General features: G+C 56.7%; 1 protein-coding gene across 10 annotated transcripts in view; it reads right to left on the bottom strand.

The window, feature by feature from the left end:
• The window catches only part of IGSF9B (immunoglobulin superfamily member 9B), a 44,359-nt gene extending 24,238 nt beyond the window's left edge, over positions 1–20,121 (bottom strand). For 7 of the 10 annotated variants that reach the window (XR_016459540.1, XR_016459541.1, XM_090123359.1 and 4 more), the window contains exons 1-12: positions 16,455–16,671; positions 13,676–13,873; positions 12,938–13,084; positions 10,604–10,755; positions 9,422–9,539; positions 8,473–8,614; positions 8,216–8,361; positions 6,068–6,210; positions 4,410–4,550; positions 2,978–3,094; positions 1,094–1,244; positions 623–746 (exon numbers count right to left, since the gene is read on the bottom strand). Coding sequence is in view for 8 of the 10 variants with exons in the window: in XM_090123359.1 (XP_089979485.1) it covers positions 623–746; positions 1,094–1,244; positions 2,978–3,094; positions 4,410–4,550; positions 6,068–6,210; positions 8,216–8,361; positions 8,473–8,614; positions 9,422–9,539; positions 10,604–10,755; positions 12,938–13,084; positions 13,676–13,873; positions 16,455–16,671 (1,796 nt within the window). In the remaining 2 variants the exon portion in view is untranslated. Of the gene's footprint in view, positions 1–622; positions 747–1,093; positions 1,245–2,977; positions 3,095–4,409; positions 4,551–6,067; positions 6,211–8,215; positions 8,362–8,472; positions 8,615–9,421; positions 9,540–10,603; positions 10,756–12,937; positions 13,085–13,675; positions 13,874–16,454; positions 16,672–19,999 lie in introns of those variants that run through there. The other 3 variants (XM_031599775.2, XM_031599777.2, XM_090123361.1) reach the window with 3 other exon arrangements.
• Positions 20,122–21,135: the final 1,014 nt, after the last annotated feature.

Here is a 21,135-nt window from a genome sequence, read left to right as displayed (position 1 = left end):
ACAGCATCTCACCGTCACTGGTCTCAAGCTAAACTGGGATTTAACAGCCCCAGGGACTCACACAGAGGAGGGAGAGATCGTTTCTGCTTAGTCACATTTCTTCAGGATGCACTCTCTAAAGATTGCATTTTCCATCCTCTCCATGGCTGCTAAGCTTCATAAACAGTTTATCTTGAAATTAGATGCCAGAGGCAAAGTTACATGAATGCAAAGTGTCTCCCCGTGTAAGCAGACTAAAATGTGCTGGGGCAGACAGATGTACTGGCTAGCACAAGAGAGAAAGGAAACACTGCAGACCTACAGCCCTCCACAGCACCGCTGTTGCTGGTCTCTCCAATGTGCTGGGTGGCACTGCAGTGCCCCACAAGCAGCTCCTCTGCACCCAGCATGAGCAGAAAAAAGCTGCAGAGAAGAGCCCAGGGAGACCTCCATCCTCCCCATCCCTCCCACCCCAGGGCATAGATTTGCACTGGGGTTCAACCCTGCATCACAGCACGACCCAAGCAATGTCCCCACCCTCCCCCCAGCCCATCCCCCCACCACGGCACAGCCCCGCTGCTCAAAGCTGGGCTCGGCTAGGAAGAAAAAGAAGCAGAGAGCAAAGCATGCCAGGATGACTCACAGAGGGCCGTACCAAACTGAGAAAGTCTGCTCGTATCCACCGTCGTAGCCGGGCTCCCAGGAGACATTGGCAGAGGTCATGGCAACCACAACATGCACGCTGGTAGGGGCATGAGGGCTTGTGCCTGCAGGGAGAGAGATGGGCTGCAGCAGGAGCAAAGGCACGGCTGCGATTCCCAGCATTAACAGAGCCCACAGCTCCTGGTGTGGATTTGCTTCCAGCCATGACACAAAGGGACTCCACCTGCACAAAGCAAAGGCTTTCCTATCCAGAATGTCTGCTAGAAATACCAGCAGCACATGGCCAAAATAAAAATGCAGAAAACACAGCACCACTGGCAGCTGGAATTAAAGGGAGACATCACTTTCCATGGGAAGCATCCCGTCCCACACCCAGCACGCTGCTGGGTGCACCCCAGGAACGTGTCCCTGTGCCACCAGCCATCCCCGAGGCCCCATCCCCTGCCCATACCTACAACTGTAAGGTGAGTGCTGGCAGTAATGCTTGCGACGACGTTGGTGGCGATGCACTCCCACTCGCCATGGTCGTCCTTGCCAAGGGAGCGGATCTGCAGGGTGCCGCCGGGCAGCGTGTTGTGCTTGCTCCTGCTGGGCTTCCCTACCTTGGGCAAGGAGCAAGGGGAGCATGGCAAAGAGAGAAAACCACGATTCAGAAGCACGTCAAGCCAGGCAAGGCAGCAACGCGATGACTGAGCTATCTGCAAGGCCTATGGGGCACCACCAGGCACTAGCAAGGGCTCCCATCTCTCTGCTTGCTGCAGTCTCCCTGCTTTCAATACGACCTGGCGCAGTAACTCAGGAGACACACAAAACAGAGGCTGATATTCCCAACTCATACATAAGTCTAAAACCCTAAAAACGAGTCTTACAGACATCGAACCCTTTACAAGAACTCAACGTGGCTCCTCCAGCATCCAAAGCTGAAAATGTCACTGCTGTGGAGGACGAGGCACTGAGTGTCCCCACAAACACTCTCTGAGGTGGGTGTCTGCCCCAGGAGATTCCCAACAGCCCCTCCTGCTCCACTCAGTCCCAGCCAGTGGCGGAGATTTCAGCAGGAGGCAGCCTGGGGACACGGGAGGATGGCGTGCGTGGAGGTGCCTGGCAGCTCTCAAGCCAAGCGGAAGGATGCCTCTTCTAACAACTTGTGTTTATGCCCATTATCCAAAGCTGCACAAATCCCGTGTTGCTCTGAGCTCTCTTCTGCTATTCTTCATGCATGGATCCCACTGATGGGCTCCAGGGACCTGCAGCAGGAGCACGGCGGGTTACCAGTGCCCAGCCCAGGTCTTTTGTAGTCCTCCAGGAGGAGGAGGTCAGCCCTCAAGGGCTGATGGGGAGCAAGAGAGCTTACTTCTTTCACTGAGAACCTCCGCTCAGCCCAATTCAGTCCTAGATGATGTCAGGGGAGGAAAAGCCCGAAGTTGCTTTGTGAGGAAAAGGGTCAGAAAGCACAAAAGTATTTTGAAATAAACCTAAATAAGAAGGGGATGGGGAAGGAAGATAAAATAAGATGGATAAGATGACTAAAGAGCCAACAAGTTTTAGGTAGGCCACTCAAAAACAGTACAAGTTACAGTCCTCCTAGTGCTGGTATAACTTGGTGAACAGATCCCAGCATCTCACTCTGCGACGAGGGCAGACAGTACTCATAGGGCAATGAAGGGATCCCTCTAAGAAGGGCTGGCAGGGGACAGGAGGCTCCAGGAGATGATACTGACAGCTCGACAGTGGCTTTCCTATAAGAGCAGCAAAGTTGGGAAGCAAAGGGGAAGGGAGACAGGGAAAGCCCTGGTGACATCACACCAGACCTGGCCCTGCAAAAGGGAACATCCTCAGATTGCCACGTCCAGTCCAGCAGGATGAAAACAGCTACTTTCCACAGTCTTCCAACTCCCAGGGCAGCAAAGCAGCCACTGGTGGGTCCAGGCCCTTGCTAAAACTCAGCCAAGCCCAGGGCAGAGCCCCCAGACCCGCTGTGGTGGCACATCCCCTCCTGCTACAGGAGGTCTGTGCTGCAGATCAGTGTCACCGGTGCCAGCCTCACGTAGGGCTGGGAGGGTCCTGGGAGCAGCATCAGCAAGGAAGAGGGAGCCAGGGTGGGAGCAGTGCTCAGCTTTGCAGATGCTGCTGAGAAGGTTTCCCAGTATTAAGTACTCGATGGCCACAAGCTGGGCTTCCCCCACCCACCTGCGGGACAGGACGGCAGTGGCTCAGCCCAAAGCGAAGCAGCTGTACCTGCAGTTTGTTCTTACCGGGACAGAGTGTGGCTTCTCTGTCTGCAATATTCACCAAAAGCCAAAGGCACTGCAGATTTGTCTGGCAGGCCGGGTACCTTTCTCCAGGCGATGATAGGAAAGGGGTCTCCCGCAGCAGCACAAGGAATCAACAGCTCCCTCCCTGCCTCCTGTCTGTACTCCCAGCCTGGTAGCACCGTGAAATAGGGGGGGTCCTGCAGCCAAGGGAAAAGGCAAGGAGCTTGAGCCCACGTAAAGAACTGCCACACGTCAGCAGCCCTGTGCCACCAAACCCTCCCAAAATGAGAACCATCAGCAGTTTGGGCGAGGTGAAGGCAGCAGAAAGCGTGTGCTGAGGAGGCTTTTATGGTACACTAAATTACACACATACACACACACACAAGTTTTCTCTGAAAAGACACAGTGCTATGATGCCTTGTTTAAATTTTAAGGAGGCAAACAGGAAAAAAACACCCACGTCACATCAGGTATCAGCCTGATTTCATCAGCTCCACACCCATCTCGGTGGATGTGCGTACACATGAGGTTTGCTAAGCTGTTCTGCATGAGCCTCAGCAATAACTCAACTCACCACCACCGTTTGCAGGCATGTGTCTTTTTGTTCAGAGAACAAAGAGCAGCAGCTCCTATCCCAGCAGCACTGGTGACTACAGCAGAGCCCAGCTTGCATTGGGCTGAGCACACAGCAGAAGCACGTGGAGCTTCTCTGCAGCTTAAATCAGCTTTTCATTAAAATTCTCTGCAAATCTAAAGCTGGGTCAGCAACTCTGAACCTTTCGTTGGCAAAAATGGCCCCTCTCAGGGCCATGAATGAAGTGCTCAAATTATCCCGGTCCAGCACTGTTAAAACTCAGTGCTAGGCACCAATACATATTTGGGCCTGGGCTTCCCCACTAATCTACACCCATTAACAAATCACTGCGGTCAGATTTCAGCATTTCTTTGCACCAAACTCTTGCAATTTCTGCAGCAAGACCTGCAGAGCAGCTGAGCATTGCCCAAGTTTGCTGCATGGCTGCAAACTTAAAGAATGCTTGATGGATGAGTTTTGGTAATTCCTATTTGGCATTTGAAGGTGCTATGCACGTGTTATGCAGCACAGGTAGGTAGGCATCCCCAGCTCACCTTGCCAGCTCCAGCACAGCCTAAAATAGCAGTGGCAATGCAGCAGCACAGGCTTTGTGCATGCCAACAACACTGACAGCAGCAGGCTTTGTCCAATCCTGTGCCAAAATTGTGCTGCAGCTGCACAGTGGTATTTCCAGCTGCAGTAGGCAGGGAGTGCTCAGAATGGGTTTTGCTGTCACCCTCATTGCATGGATGCTCACAAGGTTTGCCCTCACCTTTCTTCAGTAAGGAACAAAGCTCACAGCAAAAGTCAATAGGTTTGAGCAAGCTGAGTCACACAGGTGGAAAAGCAGACACATCAGGGGGCAGCCAGCAGTGCCCAGCATCCCACATCCAGCCAAGCTGCTGGCTGCAGAGCCAGGGCTGCACTATGCACATTACCTTCAGTACCAGTCGGGCAGGGGGAGACTGGCCCATCGTACCCAGGGCGTTATAAGGCACACAGGTGTAAGTGCCGAGAGCATCTTCGGTTGCCTCCTCAATTCGGATCGACCCATCTTCCAGCAGGTTCCAGCCAGAGTACTGTGGTGGTGAGAAAGAGGGATTTGATGCATCCTACACGCACCACTGCTTATTTTTCCCTTCAGCCAACCCCAACACCTAAGCTCCAGGTCTCCCGGAGATTCCCAAATCACTTTCAAGAGTCCAGTTCCATTCCCAGAGTCCAACCCATCTCCAAGCCACCTCCTCAACTGCGGAGAGAGGAAAAGCAGGCAAGATCAGCCTGTCTGCACACAGTCCTCTCACTGTGAGAAAATCCCCATCTCAGCCCTGCTCTGGCCCTCTTTTCTAGAAATCACTGGGTCTTAGAATCACTCAGGTTGGAAAAGACCTCTCAGCTCCCCAAGCCTTCTCATCCCACCGTGCCCACTGACCACATCCCTCAGTGCCCCACAGCTCTGGAACATCTCCAAGGACACTGAGGCCACCCTCCCTAGGCAGCTGTGCAGTGCAGCATCACTCCTTTTGATGAGAAATGCTTCCTAATATCCAAACCAGACCCTTCACAGCTTCACTGCCCTTCTCTGTACACACACATCCCAGGGTGTGATTCACCCCTTGCAGCCGTGGATGCCTCAGCTCAATCAGAGAAAAGCTGTCTCCTGGAAGCGCTTCTCTCTCTGAGGACTGCGAGGGCAGCCTGGGTGAGCAGTCCTCAACACAGCCATCAGCCCTGGAGACACCTAAAATTAGGTGAGACAAATCCTACCCACAGAGTCTGAATTCCTGCCAGCATCTTGCTGCTCCCTGTCCTTCCCTGGGAAGGATTTCCCAGTTCTGAGCACACAGATGACACATATTTATCTCGTTGATGTTCTCCCCCTCGTAGGCAATCAGGCTTCTTCAAGTAACCCAAAGGGCTCACGGACAGTCTGTTGTACCCCAGATGAAACATAGATAGGCTCAGTGATCTTTGTAGGTCCCTTCCAACTATTGTCAAACACGTGCCTAAAGGCACTGAGGTTGTTTTTTCCTTTGAGCGCTCTCCTGTTGGGCATTTATTAAACAGAAAGCCTCCTGTGTCACAGGCTGGAGTAACTCCAGGACCCAGCTCCCACCTTTTGTTAACTGGGGAGACCAGGAGTCTCCACTCAGGCTCCTCTGTGTCCCCACTAGAGGGAAATGCAGCTAAGCAATAGGGACACCAAAGACTGGTGGCACCAAGGAGCCCACATCAACAGCAGGTTTAAACCAAATAAAAACGTGCAATCGTTAATATTTAAACAGAAAAAAAATTAAAATACGGAGTGTTTTCCTTAAATATTTAATGGCTCAGAACATCAAACAATGATTAAAGGATGATGGAGACTTGTTAAAAGGATCTTTTAACCATTAGCTGCCCTTGGAAGAACACAGAGCCATCAAAAGGTCATTTGAGAGGGCTGGGAGACAGACAGCATGTCTGCAGGCACCTGAATTAACTCAGAGCAAAGCTGCTGATAAGGTAAAGCAGCACTATCCATCCTGGCCAAGGCAAGGACACGCCGTGCAGGGACAGCAGCCACTCTGTTCCCTGCCACCCTTCCCAGGCTGCTCACCTTCTCGATGCGCAGAGGTCGGCCATCCTTGTTCCACTTGACCAGCGTGACCGGGGGCTCTGCCTCCACGGGGCAGCGGATGTAACCGTGGATCCCGATGGGAATGTAGATGATGGGGGGCATGTTCACCACACGGGCAGGATCTGGGATAGCAGCAGCAGTGTGTTAGTGCTGGGAAGGAGCCCATCAGCCCAGCCAGCACCCAGCTTGAGGATCACATTGCTTTTGTGATGAGTACAAAACCCAAATGCTCACCCCAGCTCCCACAAGCTGTTATCTCCAGGCTTGCTACACACTCAAATACATTCTAAAACCCAGCATTTCTGCGAGGCTTTGCTTGCACCCAGAGCACTCCTACCTGGAACTCATTAAAAGCTGCATCTAAAACAAACTGCTGAATGCATCTGCTTGGCACATCCAGACCGACTTGCTCCATCAGCACAGCCTCAGCCTGCAGGACACATGCAAGGTGACACATGCATCAAGCAAGGCACCCACCCTCCCTACATCTCACTTTGCATGCCAAGAGGAAAAGGCTGCGGGCAAGTCTGCAGGCATCTGCCAAGGGGACAACACCATTCTTGCTGTTTATATAGGAAACAACTCCAGTACAGCAACTCCAGAACCTTTAACCACACCAAGTGCAGCACCCTGGAGCACATCAGAGACCTGCTGTCCAGAGCTGTTTACCTCCTGTTTGTTTGCACTCACAGCCTGTGCCTAATTGCTGCTGGCTTGCGTGGAAAAATCAGCCACCTCCACCCTTCCAAATGGGATGCAAACGCTTAAAATATGCCTCCAACCTCCCCACGTTTCACCGCCCACATGGGAAGGCGTCTCGCAATCCTCGAGTCTAGAACGTGTCATTAACAGCACTTCTAAGAGCTTTTTAATTAAGTGCGAGTGGGTTGGAGAGAACCTAGACTTTCTTTAATAAGAAGCTTTTTTAAAAAAAAAGTTACTTTAATAGGAAGAGCGAGTATTTCTACAATCTTGTCTAGACACCAGCAGCACGAGGTTATGGGAAAATCCTAACAGGGCTTACGCTGCATGAAGGGATGAAATCGTTTTTGGGGTGCAGGACGTGCAGAGCCAAAGCCTGCATGAGAATTCAGATCCTTCTTATGGCTGCTCTCCTAGGGCAAAAGCAACCAAGCTCAGGTGCAAGCCCCCCCAGCAGCACAGAGCTGTGCACATCAGAGCTCCCCAAAACCAGGCAGCCCTGCACTGCCACAATAACCCAGCTTACAAAGCAGTGCATATGGGACCAGCTTTATCCCCCCCGCGTTTAACTTGACCTCTTCGGAAATGCAATCAAGGGGTTGGAGACAGTAATGGGATCGAGAGGCTCTGCCAGGCACTGGCTGTGCTCCAGTCTGGGTCAGCACAAACCCCGTGCCAGCTCTGTGTGCACCCTGCTCCTTTGGGCACGCCATACGGCAGCACACATCGGGCTCTCCCATTGCACGGCATTTACCAGCAGTGGGGCTGCAGACACAAGCTGTAAGGCCATAGGGAACTGTGCTTCAAGCCCAGCTTGCTCGAGCCTATCTTTCATTATAAAATAAAATCGCTACAGTCTTTTACAGCAGAGCAATACTGCAATTGCAAAGCATAGCAATTTGGACCATTACTGTCGAATGCCATAGGACGCTCGTGGCACACTATCCATTAAAGCAGGGGGAGCCTGAAAGAACAGGCGTGGGCAGCAATGCTCCTTTCAGAGCTGTTCTGTGTTTGTTTAGATCAGTTACTGCCTGAAACTACTCCATGCACAGCTACAAATTCACAGAAATCCACGCAACCTATGATAAATACCTAGAAAATACAAGCGGGTATTTGGTGTTAAAAGCCCTGATTTGGTGTTTCCATGCCCAAGCAATGAGAACAGCAATCGGGAGCACCGACAGGAGCAGCAGCAAGAGGAGATACACCACTTTCCAGGAAGGCAATCACTGATCCCACTTAGGGGTGGTACCCAAGACACCCCGCCAGCACACAGAGACGCTCTCAGCCTTGTGCAGCAGCATAAGACCAGCCCTAATGATGCAAGATTTGGAGCATCAGCACCCTGGGGACAACCCCCCCATGCACAGCAGGAAGCAGGCATCTCACAGCATCCATCACATCAGGGTTCACTGCACTCACACTGCACCGTCAGGTAGGCGGAGGCGGACGGCGAGCGGCCCAGGCTGTTGCTGGGGATACAGGTGTATTTTCCAGCATCTTCTGGCTTCACCCGGAAAATAATCAGCGTGCCATCAATCAGGATCCGCACTCTCAGCTTCAGGTCACTGCAAGAGAAGAGAGGGGAGAAAAGCTGCAGGAGGAACACAGATGGAACCAGCGACGCCAGGAGTGAGGGAGCAAGGAGAGCACCAGTGTGGGATGCATTGCCAACTCACTTCTTGAAGTAGACATTCTCCTCTTCCCAGTACCACAGGTAGGTGAGGTTCCCGGGGTACGCCTCGGCCTGGCAGGTGAACAGTGCATCCTGAGAGATGTTCACTGTGATGTTCTCCGGAGGGGAAACGATGAAGGGAGGTCCTGGGGGAGGAGAGCATCACCCCTATGGGACCAGGCTGGAGCTGGTCTCCATCACCCCCATAGGGACCAAGCTGGGGCCGGTCTCCCTGCAAACACACCCTCCTGTCCACGCCAGGACCCCCCAAGCTCCTCTCTCTGCCAATAGCTGTTGACCTAATTAAAGACTTAACTAATAAAGAGGAGCAGGAGGCAGGCCATGTATCACCGCTATCTGACAAGGCGCTTTGTGACATTCTCTATCTTTCCCTGCTTTCCAAACAAAACCGAGCTGCAATCAGGGCCCGGCTGCTAATCGGCACAGCTGCTTCATTGAGATGACAGGGTGGCCACTGGAGTGCCCCAATTAAATGGATTTCTGTCCTACAAACGGGATGCAGAGCCATGCTGACAATTCACATCAGCCCCTGTGTTAAGGATCCCAAGTCAAACCCAAAAATCTCCACCTGCAATGCACAGGGGATGAGGTACATCCTGGTGCTGCTCAGGATCCCAGCCCAACCCTAACCCTGCTCTCCGTGCCACCAATGAGCTGGCAGCCCCGATGTCATTTATATGCCCGGGGTTTGGGCTTCATTTCCTCCTTTGTTTATTTATTGATGGTGTTTTTAATGGAAGGCTGTGGGTAGGGGGTGGCAGTGTGCTGTGGCCAAGCTGTGCCACCGACCAACCCTGGTCCTTGCCATATCATACCTTGCCATGGGGACAAGGCTGGGATCTTCCCAGGGACAACTGAGCCCATGTAACAAATGGGGACACACAGGGATGTCCCAGCTCCCAAAGCCTCCTGGGGACCCCGAGGACACTCACCTTGGACCAGCAGACGTGTGGTGTGCACAGCCTCCCCCTGGATGCTGTATGCCCTGCAGGTGTAGGCACCTCTGTCCTCCCGACTGACAGAAAGCACCGTCAGGCTGCCATCACTGACCTGTGGGCAACCAGAGGGGATCACAGAGGGTGTGGAGACCACACAGAGCCCACCAGCAGGATGCTCGCTCCCTCCCTGCACCCCCAAAGCCAACAAGAGGGCAACGGATGGGATTTGAGGCAGCCAGTAGAGCCGGCTGAGAAATGGGTTTCCCCGCTCTGCAAGATATTAATAAACCAACACACACATCTCTGCTCGACGCCAAGGGGGAAAAAATAATAATAAAAGAAAAAAAATAAGCCTTGCAATGTATTCATCTCTCACAATGTATTCATCTCTTGCAGGAGTGATTGACACACAGCAGACTCTAAACTGCTCCGCTCCTGCCAAGCGTTTCCCAACAACAGTGCTGCACTCTGCACGGAGCTCAGTGGGCATCCCAATCCCATGGGCACTGCTCAGTGCCCCTGCAGGCTATGGGACCACAAAAAGCTTCCCACTCCCCCCCACACCCTTATCAGTGGTCACAGTGCAACCATGACCCCCAACCTCCTGCCCCTGGCACCGCCTGGCAGCCCTGACCTGGCTGAGGATGTGCAGAGGATGGATAGAGGATGGATGGGGACTTTCACCCCCATAGGCTGCAGCATCCCCCCGCCAGCGAGCGCCGCGCTCCCAGGCAGCCTCCCTCCCCACCGCTCATTCTGCCTCATCCTTCTATTTCAATTAGTAACAAATGATTCCTAATTACTCTCATTAGTGCCTGCGCTGATTCCAATGCCTGATTTACCAATTACAGCTCGGATGGAATCTCTGCCCGGGAGAGGAGTGGGAGCCTATGGGATGGGAAACAGGGCTGGGGGAGCCCCCCCCTACACAAATCATTTGATTTCACCCCATTGCAGCCACCACATCCCCAGGTCCCAGCCCTCACCCTCTCCTGGGGAAAGGGAGCAGCACAGCCCTCAGCAGCCCAGGCAGCACAACCCCCTCCCCCCATTCCCACTGCTGGGAAGCAGGGAAATGTGCTGAGACAGCAAGACTGGCTCCAGCCACCGCCTGCACTATCATCCATCCCATCTCTGCTGCAGGCAACACGTGGTGGGGATCCTCGTGGCACCCACCTGGTACTTGGGGCCAGCGGCCAGCAGCTCGCCCTCTCGCAGCCAGGTGACGATGGGCTTGGGGTTGCCGAATGCCATGCAGGTCAGGGTGATGCTGCTGCCCTCCTTTGCCTCCACGTACTGCGGTGGTGTCTCCGTGAAGGTGGGGGGTGCTGGGGAGGGAGCAGAGTGCTGTCACCCTCCCCATCCCACGCATGAGCATTGTCATGCAGAGGCACAGGGACAGAGGTGGGGACACCCTGTGAAGCCTTTCTCCCCAGGAAGGGGCAGGCAGCACCCAAAGGCTAACAGGGCTGGAGCTGCAAGGACAGCAATGTCACAGCACTATATGGAAGACCAGAATCCCTCTGGGTACAACCCATGGCACTCTCTCCCTCCCCAGCATAGCACAGCTTTCCCCCTCGCTTCCCATCACACATTAACTCGCTATTGTCAAAACATAAGAAAACACTGCAGTGCAGATCGAAAGACTCCTTTCTGATTAAAGAGGTTGGCAGGATTACAGCCCGCCCCTAATTACCAGCAGTTGTTAAAGCCCACTTTCGAGGAAGACAGGTTGGCAATTTAATCTGCTTGGGGGGAAAAAAAAAAAGAAAAGAAAAAAAAAAAAAAAGGAATTATATTTTGTTTCTCCCAAAATGATTTTTATCTTCCCCAATGAAAATTAAGCATTCTAACACGTAGGGGGAAAGCCACGGCCCTCCCCCTGAAAGCAGCTCCTCGACCCTGCAGAATTACAGTTATTATTTTGTTATTAAGGCCCTGTGCTGCAGAAAACACAAAGAGCAGCACAAGGATGGGGAAAGCACATGGGGTCACCTCTCCATGCTCAGCCCCACGGCTTGGTGGCAGCGCCCAGCAGCTCCCATTCACCCCAGTGCCCTTTGTGCTGGGAAATGGGCTCACAGCAGCAGGTGGTGACCAGCCAGTTCAGCTGGGAGTTGGAGTCACAGCCCAATGGCATTTCCCAAAGGTTCTGTCTGCACACTGTATGGTGCAGACAGAGCACACACCATCCTCCTCCTGCATCCCCGCACAGCCAGAGCTCCACCAGCCATTGCACACGCCTTCCTCCCATCTCACCCTGCGCTCCTCCTCCTCCTCCTCCCTCCCTCCTTCCTTCCCAGCCTCTCCGAGCTCATTAGAGGACAGCAGCTCATCCCACATCGCATGGATGGAAGGAGGCAGCACGCAGGGACACAGCCACCGCGCTCCATGCCCTGCTCCTGCTCGCTAATTGGGCTCAATTAGGCAGCTCTGCACCGTGCCACGGCCCTCCTGGAGGTGGCATAAGTGGCTCAAGGTCAGGCAGGAGCCTCAGCCCTTCCGCAGCACAGCGTCCTGCCTTCCAGGGCTAAAAATAAAGACGGCTCCTGACGTGGAAAAACGACAAATTGCTAATTAGTTGAACGCTCAGCACTAATAAAATGGAAAAGGGGGGAGGGGGGGGGGGAAGTTATTGGAGTCAGTCTGAATTTTAAGAAAACAAAGATTTGGTTTTCTGATTTGTTTGTGAAGAGGAGATGCGGGCCCTGCCCTGTCTTCTTGATGTCTCGCCTTTCAACAAGCTTTGTGTAATTAAATGGTGTGATTGCTAATAAAAGTTTGTCCCTGTTGCGAGTGATGTTCCTGCTTGAAGTCAGTCTGGATGGTTTTTTTTTAGTTGGTTTAAAGATGCAGATAGGATCTAAGTCCAGCATCAAAGGGAACCTGGCCCAGCCCCACAGCAACTCTGCATCTGGCATGGCCACACCCGAGCCCTCTGCCCTCCCTGGTCAAAGCATCATCCTGCAGAACAGCCTCAATGCGTGGCTTTGATGGGGATTTGGCCCCTGCTCCTGGCATTGCTGCCCAGGCCATCTGCAGCTCCCCGGGGCTGGGCACCTGCCCCATTGCCCTCTGCCAAGTGCCAGCCTGCACACTCAGGCTTTGCCAAACATGGAGGGTGGCTGTCCATCACTATCACCTATCAGAACTACAAAGCCATGCACAGAATCACACCCTGCAGCCCAGCCTGAAACACTGACCTCAGTGCTGCAGGGATGCACACGGAGGGAGGTGACAGACAGACAGGAACTGGTTTTGACCCCACTTTTGATCTCAGTACAACAGTGACCCTGTCCTCCTGGTGCACGCAACACCCAAAGCACACACACCTCTGTCCCATCACCATCTCTGTCCACTCATGCACACCATGCTCCCAGCACAGCTGTGCTCCTCAATCATGCAATCTCCTGGCACATCCTATGCCACGGTTCCATGCTGAGACAGAGGAGCAGCACTGGGCTGGATGTGGCACCACACCCCAACATTGCACTGCTGACTGGGACTCACCATTGACTGTCAGATGCACCCAGCTGCCGTTGTGGAAGGTGTCGTACTGCTGGTCCAGCATCAGCACTTTGCACTCATACCAGCCCTGGTCCTCGGAGCGCACCTGCTCAATGCGCAGGGATGCCTTGTCGTGCAGGCTGGCCCTGCCTGTGGGGAGAGCACAGCCCGTCAGCTTTATGACCCTAGACCCTCCCTCCTCGCTCTAATTGCCCCCAGCATGCTGAACCCCACCAGTGCATCCTCACAGGAGATGCCTCAGCCTCCTGCATACCCAAAGTCCCCAAGGTGACGGTGCATCGCCATGGGTCCACCCCCACTGTGCCACCAGCCCAGGGAGCATCTCAGCTTTCAGAAGCACCTCCAGCCACATGGGGAAGGTGATACAACGGTGTGCAGCCACGTGGCTCTGCTGGAAATGCCACATATGCCTGGCCACCAGTGGAGGGAGATGTCCCCAGAGGGAACCGAACCGCTGCCTCGCTCCCCTGAGCTTCCCCAGGATCACAGCTGCTCTGGGGCGCAGCAGCAGCCGCTGCCACCACGCATCACCCTGAGTTTCTCTGCCTCGGTTGCTCCCGTCCCACGCAGCCCAGCTGGCTTCCTAGTGCTGCTGCTTAATTAAAACCAACTGGGTGGAAAGAAAGCAATGAGAGAGAGAGCGCACGCGGCTGCCGATGGAGGAGCAGATTGAGCGGAGCCGCACGCACCCCGGAGGAAACGGCGACCTCCTGTCCTCACCTGCATACCCCGGGTCGACATGGGGAGGGTAAAACCCAAACTTGATGAAGATGGGGATGGGGACACCGAACTTGAACCACTCCACCACATAGGGAGGCGGCTGTCCCGTCAGCGGGTGGATGACGTCGCATCCCAGGATCACGCTCTCGCCAGCGCGAGCGGTCACAAACTCGGGTTCCTCCCTCGAGCCGAGGGCACCTGCAAGAGGATGAAGGCAGAATTGGAGGCTTTGGGATGGGGAAACAGGAAGCTCACCCTGCTGCACACCGCTATGCTGGCAGGAAGGCTGGATGGAGATACCAACCCCAAGGGTCCCACCACACCAAAATCAGAAGCCAAGTGACCACTGAGCACCCACAGCCCAGGGATCTGAGCGGCCAAGTCTCCATCCTCAGGTGTCATCAAGAGCTCCAGGCTTGAAACCCAGCTGCAACCTGTGGGTCAGGCCTGGCACCCTGCTCCTCTCCCTGTCCGCAGCAATTAAAGCCTCTTTGCTCCCAATGAAGGCGCTGCTCCACCCTGGCGACAGCCTGTTATCATCTTGTGCTTTTCATCAGCACAAAGCTCAGCATCCTCAGCACGGCTTTCACAAAGGGAGATGGGCACCCAGGGCAGGGAGGCGCCCGCTCCCAAGTTACTGCTCACCTTTCTCACACTGTAAGCCCTGCAGAACAGCAGCTCAATGCCTTTGTGGTGAGAAAGCACCAGCACAACCAGCATGTGGGAATGGAACAGCTCCAGATGGGCTTCCAGAGCTCTCCACAATCCCTAAAAAATCAGTACGGAAGGGATGGGGGGAGGCCTGATGCAGCGTGGGGCTATGCAGCAGCTCCACACACCACCCTTCCTGCAGCACTGCAGGCTGGGGATTCCCAAAACCGCAGATGTGGGGTTTAACCCTACCTATGAGCACATCTCCGGCACATCACGGCAGGGACCCCTGGATCCTACAGGCAGCCACCCATCCATGGCTGCTGCCTGCTCCCGGGTAAGCCTGGGGAAGGATGCTCGGGGAGGGATGCTCAGGGAGGGATGCTCAGGGAGGCACGTTCCCACTCCTCCGCGCTGCTCTTCGGGGCCGCCGGTGATTGGCGGCGAATGACATCACCGCTTCCCCGCCGCGGGAGCCGAGCATCACCGGCTATTTTTGGATCTGGCACAAGTGTGCACCGGTGAGAGGCCCGCGCCGTGCATCCATCCATCCATCCCTCCCTCCACCCGGCATCCCGGGGCCCTGCCAGCCCAAACCTGCTCTGTGCCACGGAGCAAGGCAGCCCCCACCAAGCCAGACATCACTGCTTCCTTCAGCACCGGATTACGGCTGGGAATGGGAAGGGCTGTGTGCAGAGAGGAGGGTGAAAGCATCACAATGCAAGGAGAGCGCATGCAGGAAAGCTTTACTGCATTGCACTGCTATCGAGGTTTCTGCATGGCCCCATCGGGGTAGGGAAGAGTGGGGCCACTGCGATTGCTTTGCACCACCCCGGTGGCACACTCACACCTCCCGGGCCCTGTTAGCACTGCATTGCTGATGAGCCCAGGCGTTTGCACCCTGTCAGCAGCGATGGTGGCAGCTCTGCCCCCATGGTGAGGAGCTGCAAGGAGCCATCTCAGCCCCAAAAGCATGCCCACGACCTCACCAGCACCCCCTGCTCCCCATGCCAAGCCCTGGGTTTGCTCCCATGCACACAGCTGTGGCAGAGGGATGGGTTTCAGGGCAGCACTGGGACGTGGCCAAGCTCCCAGCAGGAAGGGACACAGCACTGGGAGCTGTGGGATTTCCCCCCGGCTGCCCGCAGCCCCCCTGCACAGAGCAGGGACAGCAGCTGTCACGTGCAGCTCAAGAGCATCCAAGGACAACGCTGGCCCAGCCTCCCCAGCACAGGCTGCTGTCTCGCCCCAGCGGGTCCCCAGCACCCCGCCAGGCACTGCATCGCCCGCGACCTTCCAAGGGACACCCCTCCTTCTTCCCAGAATGAACATAGGACAGAGACTCCCTCACCAAACCTCTCTGCTCCCAGCTCCATCCCCCCTGCACTCCTCCTGCCCCAGGGGTTGGCATGCTGGTTTTCAGCTCCCAGAAGCCTGACAGAACATGGATGGTGCTGTAAGGCAGAGCACTGCCACGCACCCCCATGCCATGGGTTCTGGGGGACCTCCTGATGCCACAATAGAAGTCACTTGCTCCTGGGCACTCATCTGTCCCCAGGGGTGACCCCAGCGACTCCTAATTCCTGGACAGACCCAGCACTGACCCTCCACCCGCAGCCTCTGTGCCAGAATGCACACAGAGGAAAATAGGTCAGTGCTGGCAGTGCTGCGCCGGGGTCTCCTCTTCTGGCATATGACCACGTGCAGCAAGGCTGCCAATGGGCCACGTGGGCAGAGAGCCCCCAACCAAGCAGCTTCCCCACCTCAGGGTGGAAGCTTGAGGATGGACACCCAGGAACACCCCCACAATCTTGTGCTCCCAGGTGCAGAGGGATCTCCACTCATCAGAAAGCACCAGGGCTGCCCCACCTCAGCCTGCAAACCCAGCTCTGATGCCGCTCCTGATCCTACTACATGCACGTTTCCCTTCCAGTCCCAGCTCCTGAAAGCATATCAATAATGGAGACTGCAGCTTTCCATTAAAAGAAGCGTTTCCCACCCTCACATTTGTGAAGAAATGCTTGAAAACAACCCGCAGACGCCAGAAGAAACAGAGCGCAAATAGAAAGGGTATTTTTAAACACACTTGATTTTCCCGGCCAAGTTCAGGGGGGATTCAAGACATCACCTGGGGCTTTGAGACCTGGGTCAAAGGAGAGAGCCACAGCAGGGATGCAAACCCCAAATGCCCCCACGGTGCAGCAGCTCACAGCGAGCTGGGGATGCTCTGTAAAGAAAAACACACAATCAACAGGCTTCATCATCAGAGCAGATCCAGGAAAAATAAAGGCACGCTGCGTGCCAGGAGGCGAGAATACAAAATGTGGAGGTGGAGTGGAACACATCCCAGAGGGAGTGGGAAGGCTGCCATCTCGTAGGGTGATGCCATCGTGGGGCTCCCACTGAGGCTGGGACTACCCTTGTTCCTTGCTGGGATCCAGGCTTCCAGGAGAGAAGCAAGGATACAGCGATGAGGCTTGGCTCTGAAGACTGGGACGTCCCATGGGATGTGCTCACAGGACCCTTTCTATAGGAAGGATGCTTGCCCAAAGGATGGAGACATCCTGCTGCATGATAGGCGAAAGAACCATCCTGCTGTCCCTGTCCCCAGGCAGAAGCCCTTCCCCCAGCTGAAAAGCAGCATCTGGTTTTCTTTCAGCACGATTCCCGTGTTTTAAACCCAATTTTCCAGATGGACGGACTGTGCCGCGTGGAGGTCAAGCGACGCACCTCAAGGTCACACACAGAGATGCAGTGGTGGCAGCTTGGGATGAGCAGGTTTGCAGCAAGGTGGCAAGCTCAAATCCCATCCACAGGGACAAAGGACATCCCATGTGGCATCAGAGCCATCCCCATGGGGGTACACATTAAGTGTGTGGGACTATGCTGTCCCCCCACTGGTGTCCCCAACACATGAAGGACATTGGGGTGTTGGGGGGGGGGGCACTATGGTACCCCCAGTGCCACCTCTGCCCACCTCCCCACATCAGAGCATCCCAACACCCGGAACCATCTCATAGCACTGAGCTGCAGCAGATGCTGGAGTAAAAACAGCCCCAGGGAGACCTGCTCTGCAGCTGGCTCCTGCACAGCACGCGGTCCTCTCCATCCCAGTCCTCCAGCTTAATATCAGCTACAGCACAAGCACTCTGTGTGCCGACAGCCGAGCCACCCGCCAGCAGATCCTGAATCATGCTGTTCCTGGCGCAGGCAGTCCTCCCACCAATGCCAGGAAGCAGGAGGAATGGAGCGATGTGTGCAAGGCCAGCCGGGCACCCAGAGCCCCAGGCTGGGGAGATGTCTGCCGTGAAGAAAGGAAGAGGGGATGCTTCCATCATCCCTGTAGGATGGGAGCGTGCCAAGTGCCAACGGCACGGCGTGGAACACAGGAGGCTCACGCTGACCTGTCCTGCAGCAGCTCTGCAGAGGGATGGAGGCTTGCAGGGTCCTCCCATCATAGGAGAAGCTGCATCGTCCAGTGGAACAGCAATGGAGCCAGAAAATCATCACCGCACAAATCCAACACCAAGCTGGGGAGCGCGGCGCACACATCCATCCCTGAGCATCTCATCCAACGGAGCACAATCCTCCAGGAAAGGATTGAACTGGGACCAACCCGCTGCCAAACGCAGGTGCCAAACCATCCCTGTGCTAGAGATGCAACACCCGAGCTCCAGCACCACCACGAAAAGCATCCCCAGCGCCAACATCCCGGTGGTTCGCCCAAAACCGAGCCTAAAATCCCTCCACACGCCGTGCTGTGCCATCTCTGCAACGCCACGCCAACGGGAGAGGGAGGAAAGCCCCAGCATCGTCACAGCCCCGAGGGAACGCCGGGAGGCCGGGCCCCCCGACACCCACTGCCGCCGCACCCCGGCACTGTCACGTCCCTGCTCTCCTCCCCCTCTCCATAAGAGGGGATAACGCAGCCTCACTGAGCGGATTACTGCCTGGAAAGCCCTGGGAGAGCCTCGCCAGGCCAGGGGGCTGCCCGCGGCCAGCAGGGCTGTGAGGGGCTGTGGGTCAGTCCTGCGAGAGGAAGAGGAGGAGGAAGAGGCGGTGGCAGCAGGAGGGAGGCCGGCAAGGCAGGCAGGGCTGAAATCTGGTGCAGGATGAGATCTCAGCCCATAAGCATCACCAGTCTGGTAGCACAGCACTGTGTGCAGCAGCTCAAGATGGACAGACCCTGCAGAAGAGCCCAGGGCCAGCAGGACACCGGCGAACCCATGTAGCACTGCCACCAACCACACGCTGGCGGCTCCCTCCCCGCAGCCACATCGCCAACAAACGCCGTCCCCATCCACCGCCGAGTGATGCAGGGTGACAGCCACCCACCCACGGGACTCCCTGCTCCTTGCCCATCGGCTGCTGCACCCCCAGCATCGCTTCGGGCAGGGAACACTGCAATCATCCCCCAATAAAGCCCCTCTCTCCTCATCGTCTCGTCCCCATCCCCACGCTGCTGCATCCCCGCGGGGGCCGCGCACCCCCCGCCCGCTGCGCCCACCCACACATTACTCACAGCGCGCTCATTCATCACGTCGGCGCCTCGCCGTACGCACAGCAGCCAACCCCTGCAGCCCACTCGCCCGTGCCAGCCCCGCCACCCCCCCCCCATTAGGGTAGCCTCATCCCATTAGGGACAGATCCCTCTTGACCCCCCCTCACTCTAGCTGCAGGGATGCCAGCACCAAGAGACAGCCCCATAGCGGTGCCACCGTAAGCTCGGGGAGACCCAACGTCCCCATAGTTGGGCTCTGGGACACCCAGGACCACCCCCCCATCCCCCAACCAGCCAGGAGCTGCTGCTGCATCAGCAGACAGCTCGCGGCTCACCTGCTCCCTGCAGGGCTGGCAGTTGAAGGCAGAGCAGGAAAAGCAGGGTGAGTCCCTGCTGCTGTCTCCTGCCTGACCTTGGACAACCCTGTGCCTCAGTTTACCCGCGCGCAGCAGCCACCAAAGGAGGGAGAAGGAACCACAGGGGTTGCGGGGAGCAAACCGCCCCCCAAAGCCTGCAGATGGGAGCACTGACTTCACAGCGCAGGGAAATCACCAAACCCCTCCGCATTTCTCCTCATCCACCCCCCTCCCTCTCCCCACCTTCCCCCGAGGCTACAACCCTGCAGGGAAGGGCACTCCGCATTCCCTGAGTTGCAAGATAAAAAAAAACGGGGTACAAAAAAAAAAAAAAAAAAAAAACCCTACGGGACACATCCCCAGCAAGGGCTCGTTCCTATTAACTTCTCCCGAAGAGAATTTCAAAGCTCGGAGCGGAGCCGCAGCCGCACACCCGCACCAATTTGCGGCACCGCAGCGCGGGGGGATCGCAGCGTCCCGACGTGCAGCCGCTGCTCTCCGGGAGGTCACCGCAAACGCGCCCTCCTCCCTACCGATGATTTTTATTTAAAAGAAAAAAATAAAATAACAAAGCAGCGAAGCCCGGCACGCTGCCCTCGCCCATGCACAGACACCGGAGGAGATGCAAAACCCAACCGGAGCCGCAGCAAAGCCGCGCGCACCGCGCCCCGGGGGCGCGCACCGTCCTCCCCGCGCCCCGAGGTGCGGAACCCCGCATCGACCCTCGGTGCAACCAACCGACCCACCCCCGGGGCAACCTCCCGGTGCAAACCCCGCTACACGCGCACGCACCCCCCCCCCCCCGGCCCCGCTCACCTTGCACGCTCAGCCCGCGGGCGCCGAGCACACTTGCTACCAAAGCGGCCACATACCAAATCATAGTACTACCGGCCCCCGGTGCGCAGCATCTTCCGCCCGCCGGGCGGCCCGGCCGGGGCGGGGCGGGGCTGGCCGGGCCGGGGCAGGGTTCCCCGGGCCGCCGCGGGGCTGGCCGGGCCGGAGGAGCGGCTCAGGGCCGACCGCCGGCCGCCGCCGTTGCGCCCATCTCGCCGCCGCCGCCGCCGTCGCGCTGCACCTGCCTCCGCCGCTCGGCGCGGCGCGCAGCCTAGCCTGCGCCCTTTAGCGGCTCGGTGCCGCCCCCGCCCTTCTCTCATTGGCCGCGCCCCGGCGGAGTGGGCGGTGATTGGCTGACGGTGCGGCCCGGGCCCGTTTCAAGGTGGGTTGGCGCGCACGGGGCCCCGCGCCGCAGTATCATGCGCACTGCCGGGTGCGCCGGCACGGCCCGGCCCGGGGTCACCTCCGCGCACGGTCACCCCCGCGGGGCCCGGGAGCCGCCCGTCCTGGGCTGTGCCGCCTCCCCGTTCCCGAGGTGCCGCCTGCCCCCCGTGCGGTGCCACCTTTCCGTCTCCAGGTGCACCATCTCCCCGTCCTCAGCCGGTGCCACCTGTCCCTGAGCAATGTCACCTCTCCGTCCCCAGATGTGCCAGCTGCTCTCGAGCAGTATCGCCACTCTGTTCCCAGATGTGTCACCTCCCCCGTCCCCCTGTGCCACCGGTCCGCGTGTGGTGTCGCCTCTCTGACCCCGAGCTCACCACCTGCCCTCTAGCAATGTCACTTCTCTGTCCCCAAATGTACCACCTGCCTGTGAGCAGTGCCACTTTCTTGTCCCCTGATGCAGCACCTGCCCTCAAGCAGCATCACATCTCTGTCCCCAGCTGTGCCACCTGTCCTCACACAGTGTCACCCTGTCCCCAGATGTGCCACCTTCCACCAGTGCCACCCTGACCACCACCAGCGGTACCATCTGTCCCTGACCCCCTGCGTGGGGGTTCAATTATGGCCCTGCTGCCATCTGTGCCCCCCCTGCACGGGATCAGCATCCCCATCAGTGGAGCCACCTGCCCCCTGTGCCATGCCCCTCTCACCTGTGTCACAAACTTGACACCACAGCG

Source organism: Phasianus colchicus, chromosome 23 (genome assembly GCF_987193195.1).
Source record: "Phasianus colchicus chromosome 23, bPhaCol1.hap1.1, whole genome shotgun sequence".
Lineage (NCBI taxonomy): Eukaryota > Metazoa > Chordata > Aves > Galliformes > Phasianidae > Phasianus > Phasianus colchicus.
This window is presented reverse-complemented; position numbering and strand designations above follow the sequence as displayed.